The sequence below is a fragment of the Numenius arquata genome, chromosome 1 (assembly GCF_964106895.1).
Source record: "Numenius arquata chromosome 1, bNumArq3.hap1.1, whole genome shotgun sequence".
Classification (NCBI taxonomy): Eukaryota; Metazoa; Chordata; class Aves; order Charadriiformes; family Scolopacidae; genus Numenius; species Numenius arquata.
Genome location: NC_133576.1, coordinates 2,205,499 through 2,223,412, shown reverse-complemented (window position 1 = coordinate 2,223,412; position 17,914 = coordinate 2,205,499). Strand labels below are relative to the sequence as shown.

Below are 17,914 nucleotides of genomic sequence, written 5' to 3'. Positions count from 1 at the left end.
GGGGACAAGGCGGCCGGCTCCGGGCTCCCCCGCTGCGGGCAGCACCTCCGCCTCGGCCCCCCCCCCCCCCCTCCAGCCTCTCGCCCCTCCGGGTCGCGGTGGGGGTTCTTCTTGTGTGTGTGTGGGGGGGGGTGTGTGTCCCCCCAATCCTTCCTTCTCCTCCCCCTCCGGAGCTCTGCCGGTGCGGTGGGGGAAGGGGCGCGGTGGAAATGGCCCCTTTCCGGGGGGGGGAAGGTGGGGGGGGGTGGGGGGAGCTGCAGCAAAGCGGGGTGCAGAAGGGGATGAAGCGGCGTTGGGGGGGGTGGGTGGTGTGAGGGGTGAGGGGAAGAAGTTGGACAAGTCATTTGCAATTAAAAAGCAAAGAAAAGCCGGGCGGCCGGGAGCGCTTGAGAGTGAAGCTTTTTCTGGGGAAAAAAAAGGGGAGCTGCGGCCGGGGCAGGGCGTGAGGGGGGGTGCAAGGGGGGTGCCCGGTGCTCCCCTCCTTTTGCCCAGCGAGGGTTCCATGCCCACGTATGCAGCGGTGAGGACGTGCCTCTTTTTTTTTTTTTTTTTTTCTCTCTTTTTTTTTTTTTTTCTCTCTTTTCTCGCCATGTTGCGTTGCCTCCAACCCTGCTCGGAGGCGCCCAGCCCGTCTTTCCCCCCCCCCTACCCCCCCTTCCTTCCCAAGAAGGGGCTCAGAAATGCACCACCACCCCCCCACCGCCCCCCCCCCCCCCAGCCTGGCGGGGGGTCTGAGGGGGAGCCCGAGCTGGCAGCGAACCCCCCCCCCCCCCCCCCCCCAAAACCTTCGCCCCCGTCCCTTCAGGCGGGGCCCACATCCCCTTCCCTTTGCCCCGTCCCCAACCACCCATCGTTTGCCCCTTCGGCTTTCCTTTGGGGGGGCCCTTTCCCAACCTAAACCCCCTGGGTTGGAAAGATGAGGCTCTCCGCTTGGTTTTCATGTGCGATTTGTGCTTTTTCTCCCTTGCCCCGATTTTTGGTAAATTTTTGAAGTGATTTTTCCCCCCCCCCACCCTCCTCTTCGCCGGCTCCCGCTTAAAAGGATTGGGGCTGCTCGGGCTCTCCCCACCCCACTTCGCCCTCGCTGGGCTGGCCGTCCCTCCATCCCCCCCCCCCCCCCCTCCTTCCCCCACCCCCTTCTTCTCCCCCCCCCCCCCCCCTCCCGGACAGGGGGCTCAGGCTGGAGGACACAACCCCCCGGGGGGAATTTTTGCAATTGTCGCAACGATAGGGGACCGTCCCGGAATGCCACCGGCACCAAAAACCGGGACCCCCGGGAAAGTTTGGATATTTTTATCGATTTTTTGAAAATATGACGAAATTTTTTTTTTTTTTTTTTAAAAAAAAAAAAAGGGGGAAAAAAATTGGGTCAAAAAAAAAAAAAAAAAAAGAAGTCGGAGGCTGCTCTCTTGCTGCTGGATGGGGCTCTTCGGCTCTCTCCCACACAGGGTCTTGAATTCATTTCTTACTGAATGAACTAAAGGAATGTGAAAGCCGATTGACAGCCTTCCCAGCCTCTCCAGAGATCTCCCCCTCCCCCAAAATTTACCTCCCCGGGGGAAACAAAAATAGCAGGAGCCGTTAGCAGGGAGGCAGCCGTCTTCTTTCTCGGGATCGCTCATTTATTTTATTTCTCCCCGTGTCTTTTTCTCTCTTCCCACCCCCCCCCCCAACTCCCAAACCCCGGCTTCCCCCACCCCCTTTCTCTCCCCCCCCCCCCCGCCTCCCCACGCTCCTGCCCTGCAGGTCTGCGAAGAGCAGAAGTGCGAAGAAGAGGTTTTCCCCCTGGCCATGAATTACTTGGACCGATTCTTAGCCGTGGTGCCCACCCGAAAGTGCCATCTGCAGCTGCTGGGGACGGTGTGCATGTTCCTGCCTCCAAGCTGAAGGAGACAATCCCCCTGACAGCCGAGAAGCTGTGCATATACACGGACAATTCCATCAAACCCCAAGAGCTGCTGGTAAGCGGCATACCCCCCCATACCCCCCCCCCCACCCCCCCCCCCACCCCCAATTCCACCTTCTCTCCCACAGCTCAGAGCCTGCCGGCTTTCTCCTTCCCTCTCCCTCTCCCTTCCTTGCACGGGCATCACTTCTGCCACGTACACCCCCCCCCCCCTTTTAAAAATCATGCTTTTCCTGCGTTTCTGTGAATTGTCAAAAAAGGCTAAAAGAGCCCAAACCTCAGTGCTGGGGTGGGGGTGTGTGGCGGGGGACACACACACACCCCCACATGCGGGACGTCCCCTCTGGGTGCTGCCTCCTCCGCGTCTCCCCGCCGCGCTGCACGGGCATCGCTTCTGCCATATCCCCCCCCCACGCCCCCGCTTTTAAAAGTGATGCTTTTGACGGATTTCTGTGCGCTCTGTGAATTGTCAAAAATGGCTAAAAGACCCCAAATCTCAGGCACACGGTGCCGGGGGGGGGAACACACACCCATGCGGGACGTCCCCTCTGGGTGCTGCCTCCTCCGCGTCTCCCCGCCGGGCTGCACGGGCATCGCTTCTGCCACATCCCCCCCCACACACACACCCCCCCGCTTTTTAAAAATGATGCTTTTCGTGGGTTTCTGTGAATTGTCAAAAATGGCTAAAAGACCCCAAACCTCAGTGCTGGGGTGGGGGTGTGTGGGGACACACACACACGCGCGGGACGTCCCCTCTGGGTGCTGCCTCCCCCGCATCTCCCCGCCTCACTGACGCCCCCCCCCCCCCCCCGCCGCCGTGTCCCCGTCCCGTCCCCCCCCGTCCCCCCCCCCCCCCCCCCAGTGGGTGCGGGGTGTCCCCGCTGGGGACCTCGCGGGGCGCACGTGCGCGGGGCGAGGCGGCGGCGCCACCTAGCGGCAGACACGCGGGGCGCCGGGCGGGACTGCGGCCCTAGACGGGGCGGCCGTTGCGGGGGTGGCGGGGGGGGGGGGAGAGGTGTTGGTTCCCCCCCCCGACCCCAAACCCCGGGACGCCTACCCGCCGGCTGGTGGTGTCCCAGGGGAGGGTGGGTTCCCCTCCGTGCGGAAGGCCGGAGGGGGGCTCGGGCTGTGGGGTGGTGCCGGGGTGGGCTCCATCGCCAGCGGGTGTACCTTGGGAAGGTGCAAGGCTTGTTCCTTGTGGCATCTGCAAAGGGAGGGGTCGTCGTTCCCCCCCCCCCCCCTCCCCCCCTCCCCTTGGAGGTTAGCATCCAGATGAAAATTCAGCTCGGTTGAACGTCGCCACAAGTTAAAAGCCTACGTCCGGTGCTTCCCGTGGCAGCGCGTCTGCCGCATCCCAGTTCAGAGGTGGTGAGAGAGGAAACCGGATCAAAATAATTCCGATGGAATAATCCACCTTTGCAAAGCACTTGGCGGTACGGGGCGCCCGGCGAGTGGTTAAGCTTCTCGGTGAGATGCTTGTCCTCGCCCGTCCCGGCGAATGCGCGCAGCCGGCTGCATCCCAGGGGAATTTCTCCTATGAATCACTGGGGTGAAGGCGGTGGGAATTCCCCCGGCTCCCGGGGAGGGGTTGGGAGCTCGTGCTTCTGCGGTGAAGAGCTTTGGGCTGCGAACCCTGCCGCAGCTGTGGTAGGCAGGAGGTGTCCCGCTGGCGGGATGGACCGCTGTTGCCGTGGCCCCCGCGTGAGAAGGGGTGGAACAATGTGCCTACCTTCTGCCACGTGGATTTAAGCATGTGTTTAAAGCGCTTCCGTGGATTCAATCCCCCAAATTTAAAGTACTTCTCTCTATCAAGATCTGTCGGATTAGTAATGTTGGGAAGATCAGTCCTTGGTTAACGCAACTGCCATCGCGTTCAAACTTTTTACAGGTTTTCTTAAAAACCCCACACCTAGTTTCTGGGGCCGGTTACACACGTTAACGTGGGATTTTCCAAGCTATGGAGGGCTCTCTCATAATCCAGTAGGAATGTCTGCAGGAAAGTAACTCGCTGCTAACGTGGGCATCTATTCAGAGACGCGGCTGCAGAAATGGCATTGTGGGGTCCGTGTTTATGGTTTCTCAGCAACGCCGGTTGACGTCTCCTCGGCTGCAAAATTAAAGGGCGTATTTTTTTTCGTCTTGCCGGCTCCTACAAGCTTAGCCGGGGCTCCCCGCCACGCTGGGCTCCTACCAGGCTCACGCATCATCGGAACTCGGGAATCGGCGCGTGGAATTTAGTTAATAGCTAATAGTTGGTGCACGAGACACAAACGAGGGCAAGGCCCGAGCTTTGTTCGCTGTGCGGGGCGCTGTAAGGTATTCAAAACTCCTTTGAAATGTTGAAGCACGCGGGTCTAGCCTTACTCGAAGCCCATGGCTGGATGTGTTGACGAGGTGCCATGTCTACCTGTAATCACATCGCAGGGAACGGCCGGTAGTTACGTACGCGCCCAAGCTTTCCTTTGATTTCACTGGGAGTTTTGGGATGCGCAAAGAACGTGGGAATGGATCCTATATGATTTATTGGCGGATAATTCACACAGGCTACTTCTTGGCTGTGTTAACGTGCATTTCCTTTCTGCAAAGCCTGCCTTGGAGTAGTTTAAGCACCATCAGATTTATCTACAGGAGCTTTTGAAGACAGTTTTGGGAGGGAATGCCATCAAGCTAACTTCCCCAGTTTTGAAAAAAAAAAAAGAATGCGTATCTAGATTATTTTTGTGTATGGTTATCCCTAGGGCTTTAAATGGCTATGAAGTAAGGACTATAGCCATTTAAAAGAAGTTACTAGGAAAGGACTACAGTGACCTTGGCAATATCTAATTGCAGGCTAAACTTTCTGGGTGGGCATTCAGCACTGGATACAAAAAAAGTAAAATCTTGGCAGGAGCTGCCAGGTCTCATTATTTTCAGTAGAGCTTGACATTTTCAGTGGTTTTTTTTTTTTTCCTTTAAAAAAAAAAAAAAAAGAATAAAAAGAATAAAGTCAACAACTTCAAAGCAGTAGAGGCGTACGGAAAAAAAATACGTTTGAGCAAAACCAGTTTAGCAGTGATATAATTACAATCGGAGAAATAAGCGAAGTGGGTTTTTTTTATTTTTTTCAGGCTCATTTATGGCTTTTCTTCTCCCCTCCCCGTCCCCCTTTGCAGGAGTGGGAGCTGGTGGTACTGGGGAAGTTGAAGTGGAACCTCGCAGCCGTCACCCCGCATGATTTCATTGAACACATCCTAAGGAAGTTGCCTCTACCTAAAGACAAGTTGCTTTTGATCCGGAAGCATGCACAAACCTTCATCGCCCTTTGTGCCACAGGTAGGCAAAGGTGCTCTGGGTGGGCCTGCTGCTTGCCCTCTGGTTGAAAGAGCAGATTAGTCACTGCTGGTGCTGCTGCCTTTTCATCCCCTCCATCCTTACGTGATGCGGGAAGAGAAGCAGAAGCCAGCGGGACCGATTGCAAAGGGCGTCATGAATCCGGCTCCGAAACTGGGTATAAACAGAATTCTTTCAATGGGGAGTTGTAGCGAAGTTACAGCCCGGCTCCTACTAACGCCTTCGGTGTTTCTGCAGTGAAGTCAGTAAGACTTGATTAGACCATACAATTCTCTACTTTGCCCGTTCACTAATTTTTTTAAAGGGCCACAGGTCATTCATAAGGACAAACGTGGGGCAGCCGTAATGCTAGAAGCTGTTAGGGCTTGTTAGCCCAAAATGTATTGGGGCTAATGCATTAAATTCATGTGTCCATAAATTTTCATTAACTGGACGCCGTCCAGATAAAAGGTAAAAATTGTATTTTAACACGGATGTGATGCTACCGCATAGAATCATAGAATCACACAATGGTTAGAGTTGGAAGGGACCTTAAAGATCATGGAGTTCCAACCCCCCTGCCATGGGCAGGGACACCTCCACTAGAGCAGGTTGCTCAAAGCCCCATCCAGCCTGGCCTTGAACACTTCCAGGGATGGGGCAGCCACAGCTTCCCTGGGCAACCTGTTCCAGTGCCTCACCACCCTCACAGGAAAGAATTTCCTCCTAATATTTAATCTAAATCTCCCCTCTTCCAATTTCAAACCATTACCCCTTGTCCTGTCACTACACTTCCTGACAAAGAGTCCCTCTCCAGCTCTCCTGGAGGCTCCCTTCAGATATTGGAAGGCTGCTATGAGGTCTCCCCGGAGCCTTCTCTTCTCCAGGCTGACTGAAGCATTACTGAAGGATAGGGAACGACAATTTAGAAAGTAATGACTTATTTTTATAACATTTGGATTCTTTCTCTCAGTTCACTCCAAGAAAGCAGTGAAACGAGCCTGTGTCATAGGGAACCATTGCACTCCCCTTTCGTCGTACGTTTGGCTGAATAGAGTTTCTGAAAATTTAGGTGAGAATAGTTGCTTCTGTGGAAGAGAGGCTTTTAATTTATACCTGTCTTCAAAACACTGGTTTGGGGGTTTTTTTTTGGTGGGGGTTTTTTTCGGTGGTTTTTTTGGTTCGGTTTGGTTTTGTTTTTTTGTTTGTTTGTTTGTTTTGTTTTGTTTTTTTTTCCCCCATGACTTTAAGCAAATAAGCGTATTCAAATTTTCGTACAAAGTTTTAATGCTTCGACCACTTCTTAGAAGCTAGATCTGGGACAGATAAACAGCATGCAGTGTTTGCCAGGGTTATTACCAAGTAGTATATGGTTGGGTGTTTGAGTTCACTACAGGTTGACATAGCCCTTGGTGATAAGAACCGTGCTGCCCGCATGTTTGCAGAGGGGAGAGGAAGACAAGGTGCAGCTTTTGGGTAGGAATGTCTACTGCTGTGCCTGCCTCTCGTTATTTGAGATTTAGTGACTGCTTTTCCAATGTAGGCCAATTTTTACCGCCTCGGTTGATCTGTTTTAGAGAACTTCATATGGGCTGTGTTAGGGTAATTTGACTTTTTGGTTACCAAGAGGCTCAAGCTTTTCCTTCTTTTTCCACTGCTGCGTGATCCCTTTCAGGCGAAAGACCACAGGACTCAGTAGAAATATTGCTCAAAGACTGCAGGATCACTCTTGGTAATTCATCAGACGTTTCTGGAATAACTAGCCTTTTACTTTAGGGTTAATCTTTTCCGTCAGCTTTCCCTTCTTTCTTTGCCTTCTCCCCTTACCCAGGATTCATTCACACTACCCTTTTCTTCTGAAAAAGATGGTTTTTTTCCCATGGACGTTTCTCTGCATCTTCACAACACCATCAACCATCAACCTCCAGCATATGTGGTTGTCTTCCAAACCAAACCAGTCTTCCCTCTCTTTTGTTGCTTTCACTTCCTACAATAGTGTTTTGGTTTGTTTTGTTTTATCCAAGAGGACATTTTGTTGAGTGGCATAGATTTTATGATTTTACTTCTCGGATTCTGGTCTGTAATCCTTTGCCCTTGAAGTTTTCCGTGTAACCAAAACATTACAGGACTGTGGGCCATGAAGGAGCTTGCAAAGTCCGTGACTTCTTTCCACTCTTCCTCCATGAATTCATGATGGTTAGCTCCATGCTTTACCAGTCCATTTACTGGTAAAAAAAGCATCCCCTTTCAGCAGCCTTGAGCCCAGTCATGCACTTAGAATCATAGAATCGGTTTGGGTTGGAAGGGACCTTAAAGATCATCTCGTTCCAACCCCCCTGCCATGGGCAGGGACACCTCCACTAGAGCAGGTTGCTCAAAGCCCCATCCAGCCTGGCCTTGAACCCCTCCAGGGATGGGGCAGCCACAGCTTCCCTGGGCAACCTGTTCCAGTGCTTCACCACCCCGACAGTAAAGAATTTCTTCCTAATATCTAATCTAAATCTCCCCTCTTTCAATTTAAAATGGTTACCCCTTGTCCTGTCACTACACTTCCTGACAAAGAGTCCCTCCCCATCTTTCCTGCAGGCCCCCTTCAGATATTGGAAGGCTGCTATAAGGTTTCCCTGGAGCCTTCTTTTTTCCAGGCTGAAAGAGCCTAACTCTCTCAGCCTGTCTTCATAGGAGAGGTGCTCCAGCCCTCTGATCATCTTCGTGGCCCTCCTCTGGATGTGCTCCCACAGGTCCATGTCCTTATGTTGGGAGCTCCAGAGCTGGACACAGTATTCCAGGTGGGGTCTCACGAGCGCAGAGTAGAGGGGTAGAATCACCTCCCGTGACCTGCTGGCCACACTTCTCTTGATGCAGCCCAGGATGCAGTTGGCTTTCTGGGCTGCAAGCACAAATTGCTGGCTCATGTTGAGCTTCTCATCCACTAACACCCCCAAATCCTTCTCCTCAGGGCTGCTCTCCAGCCATTCTCTTCCCAACCTGTATTTGTGCCTGGGATTGCCACCTCCCAGGTGCAGGACCCTGGACTTGGCCTTGTTGAACTTCACGAGGTTTGCACGGGCCCACCTCTCAAGCCTGTCCAGGTCCCTCTGGATGGCATCCCTTCCCTCCAGCGTGTTGACCACGGCACACAGCTTGGTGTCATCAGCAAACTTGCTGAGGGTGCACTCAATCCCACTGTCCATGTCGCCAGCAAAGATGTTAAATAGTACCGGTCCCAATATCGACCCCTGAGGAATACCACTTGTCGCTGGTTTCCACTTGAGGCATTGACCGCAGGTCTTTGAGTGCAACCATCTGGCCAGTTCCTTATCCGCTGAGTGGTCCATCCGTCAAATCCACGTCTACGCAATTTAGAGACAAGGATGTCGTACAGGACAGCATCAAACGCTTTGTGTAAGTCCATGTAGATGATGTCGGTTGCTCTCTCCTTATCTATGAATGCTGTAGCGCATTCGTAGAAGGGCACCAAATTTGTCAGGCACGATTTGCCCTTGGTGAAGCCATGTTCACCAGTCACCTCCTTACTTTCCATGTGCCTTAGCAGAGTTTCCAGGAGCATCCGCCCCATGATCTTGCTGGGCACAGAGGTGAGACTGAGGTGTATTTCCCTGCGTCTTCCTTTTTTTTTTCCTTTTTAAAAAACACTTCTCTCATGTGTTTCCCCTGTGTGGTCTGCTTCTCGTGTTATGTGTCTCCAAGGCATGAACCTTTATGAGTCCTTTATGTAGAGTTTAAAAGAGGCAACAAGTCAAGAGTTGCTTTTCTTGCAAATGAAAGATGTAATTGACTGCGTCCGGAGCTTCCTGATAGACAGGGCACCATGGTGCCGGCTGTAGATGTTCTTTTCTTCTCGTCCCATTTTCCACTGTGTTGGCATTTAGTTGTGAGGAGGACCCAAAACCCCTTGCAGTTTCAAAAGCAGAGATCTTATCCAAGTCCTCATTCCTGGTTTTCTATCTCGTTCCCGATGTACTAGCAAGCTACTAGGCCCATTTGCATTATAGAAAAGTGATGTTATTGCTACCATATTTCCCTTTCACTGCCACTCTTCTCAAAGTGATTCTTACCCTCCCCGGTGAAGAAAAGCCCCTTCTCATCAGACTTCCTTCCAGATCCAGTTGTCATTTCCTTTTCTTGTCCTATTTGTTGCAGAGCTCTCACTGGCTGCTGTGTTTCTTCTTTCCCTTTCTCCCTCAGAGCTTCTGCTCTCCACCAGCCCGGGTAAAGCCTGGTTTTTCATTTCCCCATTTGCCTTGTTTCAGCAGGCATGTGGCTTTCTTTGACATGTGGCTGCCTCTTCCCTTGCTCCCTCCACGCGTGCTTTTAACTCGAGTTTGACACAGCGATGAATCGCTCTCGTTTCCATCTCGGTGCAGGTTTCTGTGCTTTCAAGTACTTCCCTTTCTTCTTTGGTGTATCATGCAAAATCTGGCATATTTTGAACTTTTTTCCCTCTAGCTTGAGTTCTTCTTCACCAGCCGCACCGTTTTAATTGCCCAGCCAAGGGGTTACACCAGAAATTCCCAAGTGTTGCCTGTTCTTTACAGGGCCGGTCGTGATCTCGGTCCTGCAGTTCTTTGGGTCAGCAAACAGAGAGGGAAGCATCAATTAACGGTTCTGGATGTGGTGCTAGATGCGCGGGATCACTTTGACACTCATCCCTGTTCCCCTTTCCATTTGAAAGTTACGCCAAAGGAGGTGACACTCGGTTCTTTTGTATATTCCTCTTAGTCATGTTTTATCATTTTGGCACGCTCTCTGTTTCTCTGTCTTTATTTTAAGCCCAGTTTCTGAAACAAGCTGCATGTATGTAAATCCACAGCCTCTCCTCAGCCTTTGCGGTGATTAATGATTCACATGAGCGTGACTGAAGCTGGAATGTATCCCTCTTTGCCCTTGGTCCCATCTGAACGTACAGCTGCTGAGCAAGACAGAACCTTATTCCCTGAATAGAAAGTTCTCTCTTGACTGAGGGCTGGAGCACCTCCCCTATGAAGACAGGCTGAGGGAGCTGGGGTTGTTCAGCCTGGAGAAGAGAAGGCTCCGGGGAGACCTCATAGCAGCCTTCCAATATCTGAAGGGAGCCTCCAGGAGAGCCGGAGAGGGACTCTTTGTCAGGAAGTGTAGTGACAGGACAAGGGGTAATGGTTTGAAATTGGAAGAGGGGAGATTTAGATTAGGTATTAGGAGGAAATTCTTTCCTGTGAGGGTGGTGAGGCACTGGAACAGGTTGCCCAGGGAAGTTGTGGCTGCCCCATCCCTGGAAGTGTTCAAGACCAGGCTGGATGGGGCTTTGAGCAACCTGCTCTAGCGGAGGTGTCCCTGCCCAGGGCAGGGGAGTTGGAACTCGATGATCTTTAAGGTCCCTTCCAACTCTAACCATTCTATGATACTGTGATTCTATGACTGGGCTGAAAAAGTTCAGCTCCTTCTCCACTGGAAGGGGCTGAAAGTGGTGTCTGCCTGTAGCCCATCCCTGGCCGTGCTTCCAGCACCGTGGCCATGCAAAGAAGGTACTGTCATTAAGCAAGAGCTTGATCTGGTGGCTGGGAATGGCTTTCTTCAAGCTGCCTCGCTTGCTGTGCGGTAAGAAGGTATGGATTGACACGTCCTGGCATAGCCTAGTCTGTCATGATGTCATTTGTTTTCTCATTCTGCTGGTGGCTCCCCGTGTAATGAAAATCTCCTTTAAGAGTCTTCAGAATTTTAAAGGTGCTAAGAGACGGCATCTGGACCCCTTGTCCTTACAATATAGCGTGGGAGAATTGATGGTTACCACTTGCTCAGCGTGGGAGGATCCCGTTTATCCACGGGCCCCATGGAGATCATCCTTCTCCTCTCTGGGATGGAGTCACTTCGCCGCTCTGACCCCACCTCTGTCTGTTCGTTGCTTTGTACCCTTCGTCCCTCCTCTGTTTTCTTCGTGCACCACTCCACGCGGCTTGGAAATGTTTTTTCTCTGGGGTTGCCTGTTGGCTTGTACGTGCCGTCCTCCAAGCCAAAGGATCGCTCCTGGAGGAGCGGGGGCTGGCACCAGTTACAGAGCTGCGTGTGGAGCAGAAGAGGGGCTTGCATTATTTCCTTGGCTTCTGCGTGCCCTTCACTTCTTCTTCCAGGCTGTTGAGAGTCACAGATGCCCAGCTGCTTCCTTGTGTTACGGTCTCTTGTTGGAGGCTGTACGTGCCACCGTTTTGGCACAGGATACCCCTTACTGTGTCAGAGCCTACAAGGGAAGGGGTTTTTGGGGAGGACAGGCTATGCAAGTCAGGCTTTTGGAAAGAGGAGCTGTGCATCTCCGAACAGGCTGTCATGGAGAGACCAATCTCAGTGAGAAGGTTTGCGGTGTTTGATTTTAGTGGCGTGCGAAACTTGGAAGCAAAAAGCTTTGCAGACTTGAAGAGACAGAAGGCAACTTGTGTAGATCCCCAGACTCAGCCATTTGCGTGGTCTCTTCTGTGCTTCGGCTGAGCCCTGTGGCAGGTGAGATGTTCCCATGATGGGTACAACCCAGCATCTCATAGACCGGTGGCTTTCAAAGCTCGTGTCTGCAAAGAGGCTAAGAAAGAGAAGGAAAATTTCAGCCTTATGTCAGTTCTGTACAGTGTGCCAAACCTCTGCCCACTGTTTCTGGGGCATTAATCATCTACATTTGAAAGGCAAGAAGGCTTTTTAACTTCTGGGCCAAATCCCGGGTCCTTACTCAGACATAAGTTCTGTGGAAGTCAATGGGAGTGTTGTCTGAGCGAAGACTGCAAGATGAGGCCCATAAACCATAGTGATCTGGAGGGTAACCACACAGAATGCTTTGTAACACCAAGAGGCATGTTTGGTCCTCAGGACTCCTGCTGGGCAAGTCCACCGTGCATCCTTCCCCTGACATCAATGTAATGAAACCCTTACATTAGCCAACGTAAGAGTTACTGGGCTGTGTCCCTGCAGAGGATAAAAGCGCGATGTGAGTTTTATTCAGGACCTGTTCTTTGCAGAGGGAAAGAAAGAAGTCCACAGAGGCTTTCTGGTGTGGATTAGTCTCTTAGAAATAAAATACATGTTGCAAAGTGGCAGTGGTTGCATGAGTACTTCTTGCATGACAGAAGAAAGGGTAATCCACGTGAATTTATTGCCATACAAAAGAAGGCTCTTGTTTGTTCCTGGGAGAGGCAGCTCAGAGCAGTATATATTGGGTTCTCCAGCAAAATGAAGCCACAAGAGCTATGGAAGCTCCATCAACAAGTAAGCAGGGCCTGTGGAGTGTTTCATATGAGCAGGCTCGCTCCGTAAGTTGTGGGATCCATCACATCTGGGAAGATGAGGTGGAAGGAAATGGGGGAAGAGAGACTGTGCTGATAGAAGCTGGAGTAATTCCTGTGCTGCCGGATAAGTTGCCCTCCTTCCTACCAGCTGCAGATCTGACCTTTGGATGGTTCAAGTGCTAACACAATCCTGATCCTTGGCTAGGCTTCCTTAGTGAAGGTGTAGAACAACTGAAAACAACAACCGGTGCGAACGGTTGTTCAGAAACAGAGTTTATGACCGGCTAACGAGCGCGTTACGCTGAGCGTTCGTATACTTTACATAGACTGTTCAACGTGATTCCCTGTCTCCACCTCACCTGGGCGGTTGTGGTGTTGACACTCGCATTTAGGGTACTTTAGACCCCCTTGTATAAAGGCCGAATACTTTCTGCCTTACTGTAGCCAAGGAGCAGAATCAGGTGTCTGCCCTCCTGCCTACGCAAAGAATAGAAGCCGGTCTGCGTCCTGTTTTACTTGACAGTTTTTCCTTTGGTCATACTTGGCACTGCCGTGCCCTTTCCTGAAGGGCTGAAGAGTCATCTGGTTTTGCCTTTAAAAGCAGAAAGAGTTAACGTGGGGGAAAAAAGGCTGCGTCTTGTAGAAATACGAGAGCCAAGAGAAAAAAAATGGCCGATGCAGTTACAACCAACTACGTTTGGGAAAAAAAAAAAAAAAAAAAAAAGTAGCACGCTGACGCTTGACTTGCGTTTGGATCAAAACAGGCAAGAATTAAACTCACTACTGACATTATTTCTCTGAGGCCTTTCTTTTAAACTCACCTGGCAGAGTACAGATCCATGCTTGTCCTTAGACTAAAGTAATCGTCTGGGTGAAGTTTGAGGCTGGGTGAAATTTGACCGTTATCTATATCATTTTATAAATCAATATTTATTACCGTCACGATTCTGTTCTCCTGGCGGAGGTAACATTCTCTTTTTTAAATTTTTTCTTTTCTTTTTTTTGTCCCCCGTGAGAACATTTGTCTTCCTCGAGACGGCACTTCCCAATTCTCTCTTGGGAGCTCTGAAAATAAACCTCTATCAAATTATAGAGATGAAAACTGGCTGTTAAAAAAAACCTGCCTGTGCCCGGAGCAGTAACAAGGGTCATTGTAAGAAGGTAGAGTTCCCACCTGGCTTTGGCACACCGGCCACATTCAGCCTGGATCTTTGTCGGTGCTTTTTTTCCTTCCGGCAGTTTTCATTTGCTGGCTGCGAGTTAGGGCTTCCCCTTGCGGGACCTCTCCGGGTTCCTGCCTCCGCTTCCCTCCTGCTTTAGGCTGACTCTGGACTTTGCATTTTCCTGGCTCGGAGGGAGTGAAGTCCAGCGGATCGGGAGAGAGCCAGCAAAATAGCTTGGCTGTGGTGTGCAGGGTCCTAGAACCTGAGCATCACCGAGGTGTGCCGCACCGGCAGAAAAAACAGCCCCAGCACATGCATGTGTTCGTGCCCTGGCGGTGCGAGCTCCAGTCTGAAAGCAGGGTGAGGATGCAGGGTACCCTGTACTTGCTTGGTGACTCGGGCTGTCTGGTTCGGAGGTGACTGTGTTTCAAAGGGCACTGTTTCTCATTTTGCCTTTTTTTTTCTTATTGCCAACACTGAAGTCACGGAATCACGGGATTGTCAGAGTTGGAAGGGACCTCTAGACATCATCCAGTCCAACCCCCTTGCTAAAGCAGGGTTGCTCCAACATGCTCTGGACTAGATGATCTTTATGGTCCCTTCCAACTCTAAAAGTTCAGTGAAATTCAGAGCATATCACTCAGGACTGCATCCAGGCGTGTCTTGAAGATCTCCAGAGAAGGGGACTCCACACCCTCCCTGGGCAGCCTGTTCCAGGGCTCTGCCACCCTCACCGGAAAGAAGTTCTTCCTCATATTTGCATGGAACTTCCCATGTTCCAGCTTGTGCCCGTTGCCCCTCGTCCTGTCACTGGGAACCACTGAAAAGAGTCCGGCTCCATCCTCCTTCAACCCACCCTTTAGGTACTTGTAAACATAGATAAGGTCTCCCCTCAGCCTTCTCTTCTCCAGGCTAAAGAGTCCCAGCTCTCTCAGCCTTTCCTCATCAGGGAGATGCTCCAATCCCTTAATCATCTTAGTTGCCCCTGGACTCTCTCCAGTAGTTCCCTGTCTCTCTTGAATTGGGGAGCCCAGAACTGGATGCCATACTCCAGTTGTGGCCTCACCAGTGCAGAGCAGAGGGGGAGAATGACCTCCCTCCACCTACTGGCCACGCTCTTCCCTACGCAGCCCAGGATTCTGTTTTTCTTTGGGTTTTTTTTGTTTGGTTGGTAGGTTGGTATTTTTGCTGGTGGCTGCCTTGGCAGGGAAATATGTGTTGCTCAGTCAGTGGGGTTGTGCAAGGTTGGTCCTTTCTTTTTAAAGGTCCTTTAGGAAAAAAAGGTGACGCTGAAACGGGGATGGGATGGTTTCTGGTGTTTATTGCCTGGGAATAGAAGCTAAAGCCAATCCTGCCTTCTACCAGCCCATTTCTTCCTTGAGGTGTTCGCATGTTCGCGTCCTCGTAGACTACGCGCTGTTGCCCCAGTCCTCTGACTTTTTACGAGACTCCTTTGTACTTTGCCACGGAATCACATAGATCACAGCAAAGTCTGAGGCAGAGCCCGTGTCTTCAGTGCAGGCTTTGGGTGCCAGATAACCAGGGTTGCACAGAGGTCCAAAAAAAAGGATTTAACCCGTAGCCTTGCTTCAGTTGTCCAGTAAGAAATGATTTTCGTAACATTCCCTCAGGGTTCATCATCTCCGACAAGAATTTGAAATAAAAGCGTATGTTTCAGAGTCAAATGTTCAAGTCCTCTCTCTCCCTCTTTTATTTTGATTTTGTGTTTTTATAAACTCAGGGCAAGCTTATAACGTAATTCTGGGGGCAGTTTTACCTGGGTGAAAACTGGGTGAGGATGGCAGGACTCGGCTTGTTGTCATGAGGGAAGCGGGGATAGAGTTTTATAATTGAAAATAATGTGTAAATAGCTTGTTTTGAATTTCTCGATGGAATGTAAGAGACTGGGAGCGGGGTTCTGCATCCCCTCAGATACGGTACTTAATATTTATGCTTTCATTGCACCTTGACAAACATTTCACGTAGTTATTGCTTTGCTTGAATATGGAAATATGTTAATTACGGCCTTTATTCCACTGCCTGCTCTTTTCCTCAGCCTTTTCTATTCAACCCTCTAGGTGGCCCAGCACAATGTGGCTTCTTTTCTTTCAATGAGCTCTTTCCACACTAATAGGGTCCAGGGTGATGTGGAGAACCATGTGCACAAAATTGGTGCACCACCCCCCATCCCTTTGTGGGCATGTCAGGTTAAATTCATATCAGCAGGAGGGTCACTGCCATGATTTTCAATAGCGCGAGATGAGGTGATGACTTCAGACAATGGCGCCACACTCTCCAGTTGGAGACACTTGCCTCACCAGTTGCAGTAGTTAATTAATATGCTAAAAATAGAACCCAGTGATACAAATCGCTGCCTGTTGTACAACAAAGACTGGGCATGTGTAGCTTTGATAGCCAAGTTTATGGTGCTTGTTATGGAGGGAAGTTAGTTTAGAGCTAGAGGCAATGTAAGACTTTCTGGATGCTGAGCTTTAGTCACTCTGGGCCTCTGGCCATTCGCTCGCTGTCTCATTTGCATTATGAATGACATTAAGGGAACTAACAAGGTTATTGGGCATAGAAGTGTTCTCATGTGACCCCACGTGGAAGCAGACCTACAGCAGTGCTAGTTGGCAGGGGCACTGTGGCTCTTTATTCAGCTTCCTAGGAAGACGGTTTCTGGGAGTAGATATAAAATCAGCCACGAGAAAGCCAGCATTTGGATAATGTGAATGTCCTGATGCAAGCCCCTAGGAGGCAAGGAAGTTCAGGGGGCAGGCTGGAGCTGTGTCCTTCTCTCAGCCCGTTGAGCCTGGGCGATGCTGAGCGTTGAGTGTGGGTTGCAGGAGCTCGGGTCTTCCCCACCAGCCACTCGGGGCTGGGTGAAGCAGCTCTGTGGGGACTTGGTGACCACACAGTAGGGTGTGGGTCCATCTGGACCGCCGGGTGGGTCCATTTTTCCCTGCTGCTGGCTCAAATGATGGGTTGGAAGGGGTAGGTTTCATTCTCGGATACTGCATCGTAGCTTCCATAGGGATTGTCCAAGCGCCGGCAGAGTTTGAGAGGTTTCACATCATCTTTTTACTACGTCTTCCTCAAAACTCGAGGAGGAGTAAATTACGTAAAGCCCGTTGCCACCTGTAGTGCCCTTGCATAACTAGGAGATGGTTTGGTAAGTCCAACGATTGAGTGCAGGAGTTGCATCCCAGCCTAGGGTCACCTTGGCCAAGTGCAGCCTCGTTGATGCCAATGCAACCACGCGGGATTTGCAAACCCAAGCAAACGCAGCGCATACAAAAGGAGTAACAGACCCGTGGAGATGCAGTCTTGTTAAATTTATCACTTTCCTAAAGAAATTAGTGCAGTTGCTGATGAATTTCTCGATGTAGATGAGAGCATATTTTTGACATGTTAGGCTTCTTCCATAAATGTTTGAACATTCTTTAATTTTATACGTTTGTTGTGTTCTTCATGGGCCGGGACGAGACTCTGGACAGTCACGCAAGTACATAAACATTTACAGCCTTTATAAGAACCTCTCTTTATTGGAGTTCTTTAACTATTCCCGCTTTCCATATTGGACTTTGCAAACTGGTGGCCTGTCTATCACACTTTTTCCATGGAGCCACTAGCTACCAGGTCAACCCACAGGAACGAGGTGCTACAGCAGTCACCCAGAACCGAGTCCCGGGGCCCTCCAGCAGAATGGCCTAAAATGAAGGTTGTTTCGAGGGCTTAGAATCGCATTGTATTTATGGCCCGATGATAAGTGCAACCGGAGGCTGAGGCACTGGGGATCGGGCAGGTTCTGTGAGGAGCGCATGTGCCATGTGTCAGGTAGCCTCATCTATTTTCCCTGGTCATGCATTTACAGGCTGGATGGGGCTGGGCCTTGCATGTGGGTGTATAAATCCACACGAGGTAAATGTGGAAGTGGTTTTGATAGTGGGAGTGCAATTGCTGTTACCCCAACATGTGCCGAGGTCAGCATCCTCAGGGCTGTGTCCCACACTGATAGGTAGGAGTCGAGACCCTCTTACTGACACACTCTTTAGTGGGGGCAATATAACTTAATTTCCAAGATCATCAACTTTCCGATGTACAGTGGGTTCTTATCATTACGACAGTGCATAATTATTATTTTTATAATAATGGCAGTCCATATTCCATTGCGTCTGTCAGTGGGAATTTGCTCCGTCAGAAGTGGTTGTCAGAGTGTGATGTCTGCTGAGCTCCCCTGGTAGGAAGGATGGTGGGCTTCAACAGCCTGC

At 50.7% G+C, this 17,914-nt stretch overlaps 1 protein-coding gene across 1 annotated transcript in view; it reads left to right on the top strand.

Annotated features, from left to right (window-relative positions):
• The first annotated feature begins 1,746 nt into the window (after nucleotides 1-1,746).
• The window catches only part of CCND2 (cyclin D2), a 41,422-nt gene continuing 25,254 nt past the window's right edge, over nucleotides 1,747-17,914 (top strand). The window contains 3 exon segments of the mRNA XM_074168774.1: nucleotides 1,747-1,870; nucleotides 1,873-1,961; nucleotides 5,059-5,218. Of these exon segments, the coding sequence (XP_074024875.1) occupies nucleotides 1,792-1,870; nucleotides 1,873-1,961; nucleotides 5,059-5,218 (328 nt within the window). The 5' untranslated portion in view covers nucleotides 1,747-1,791.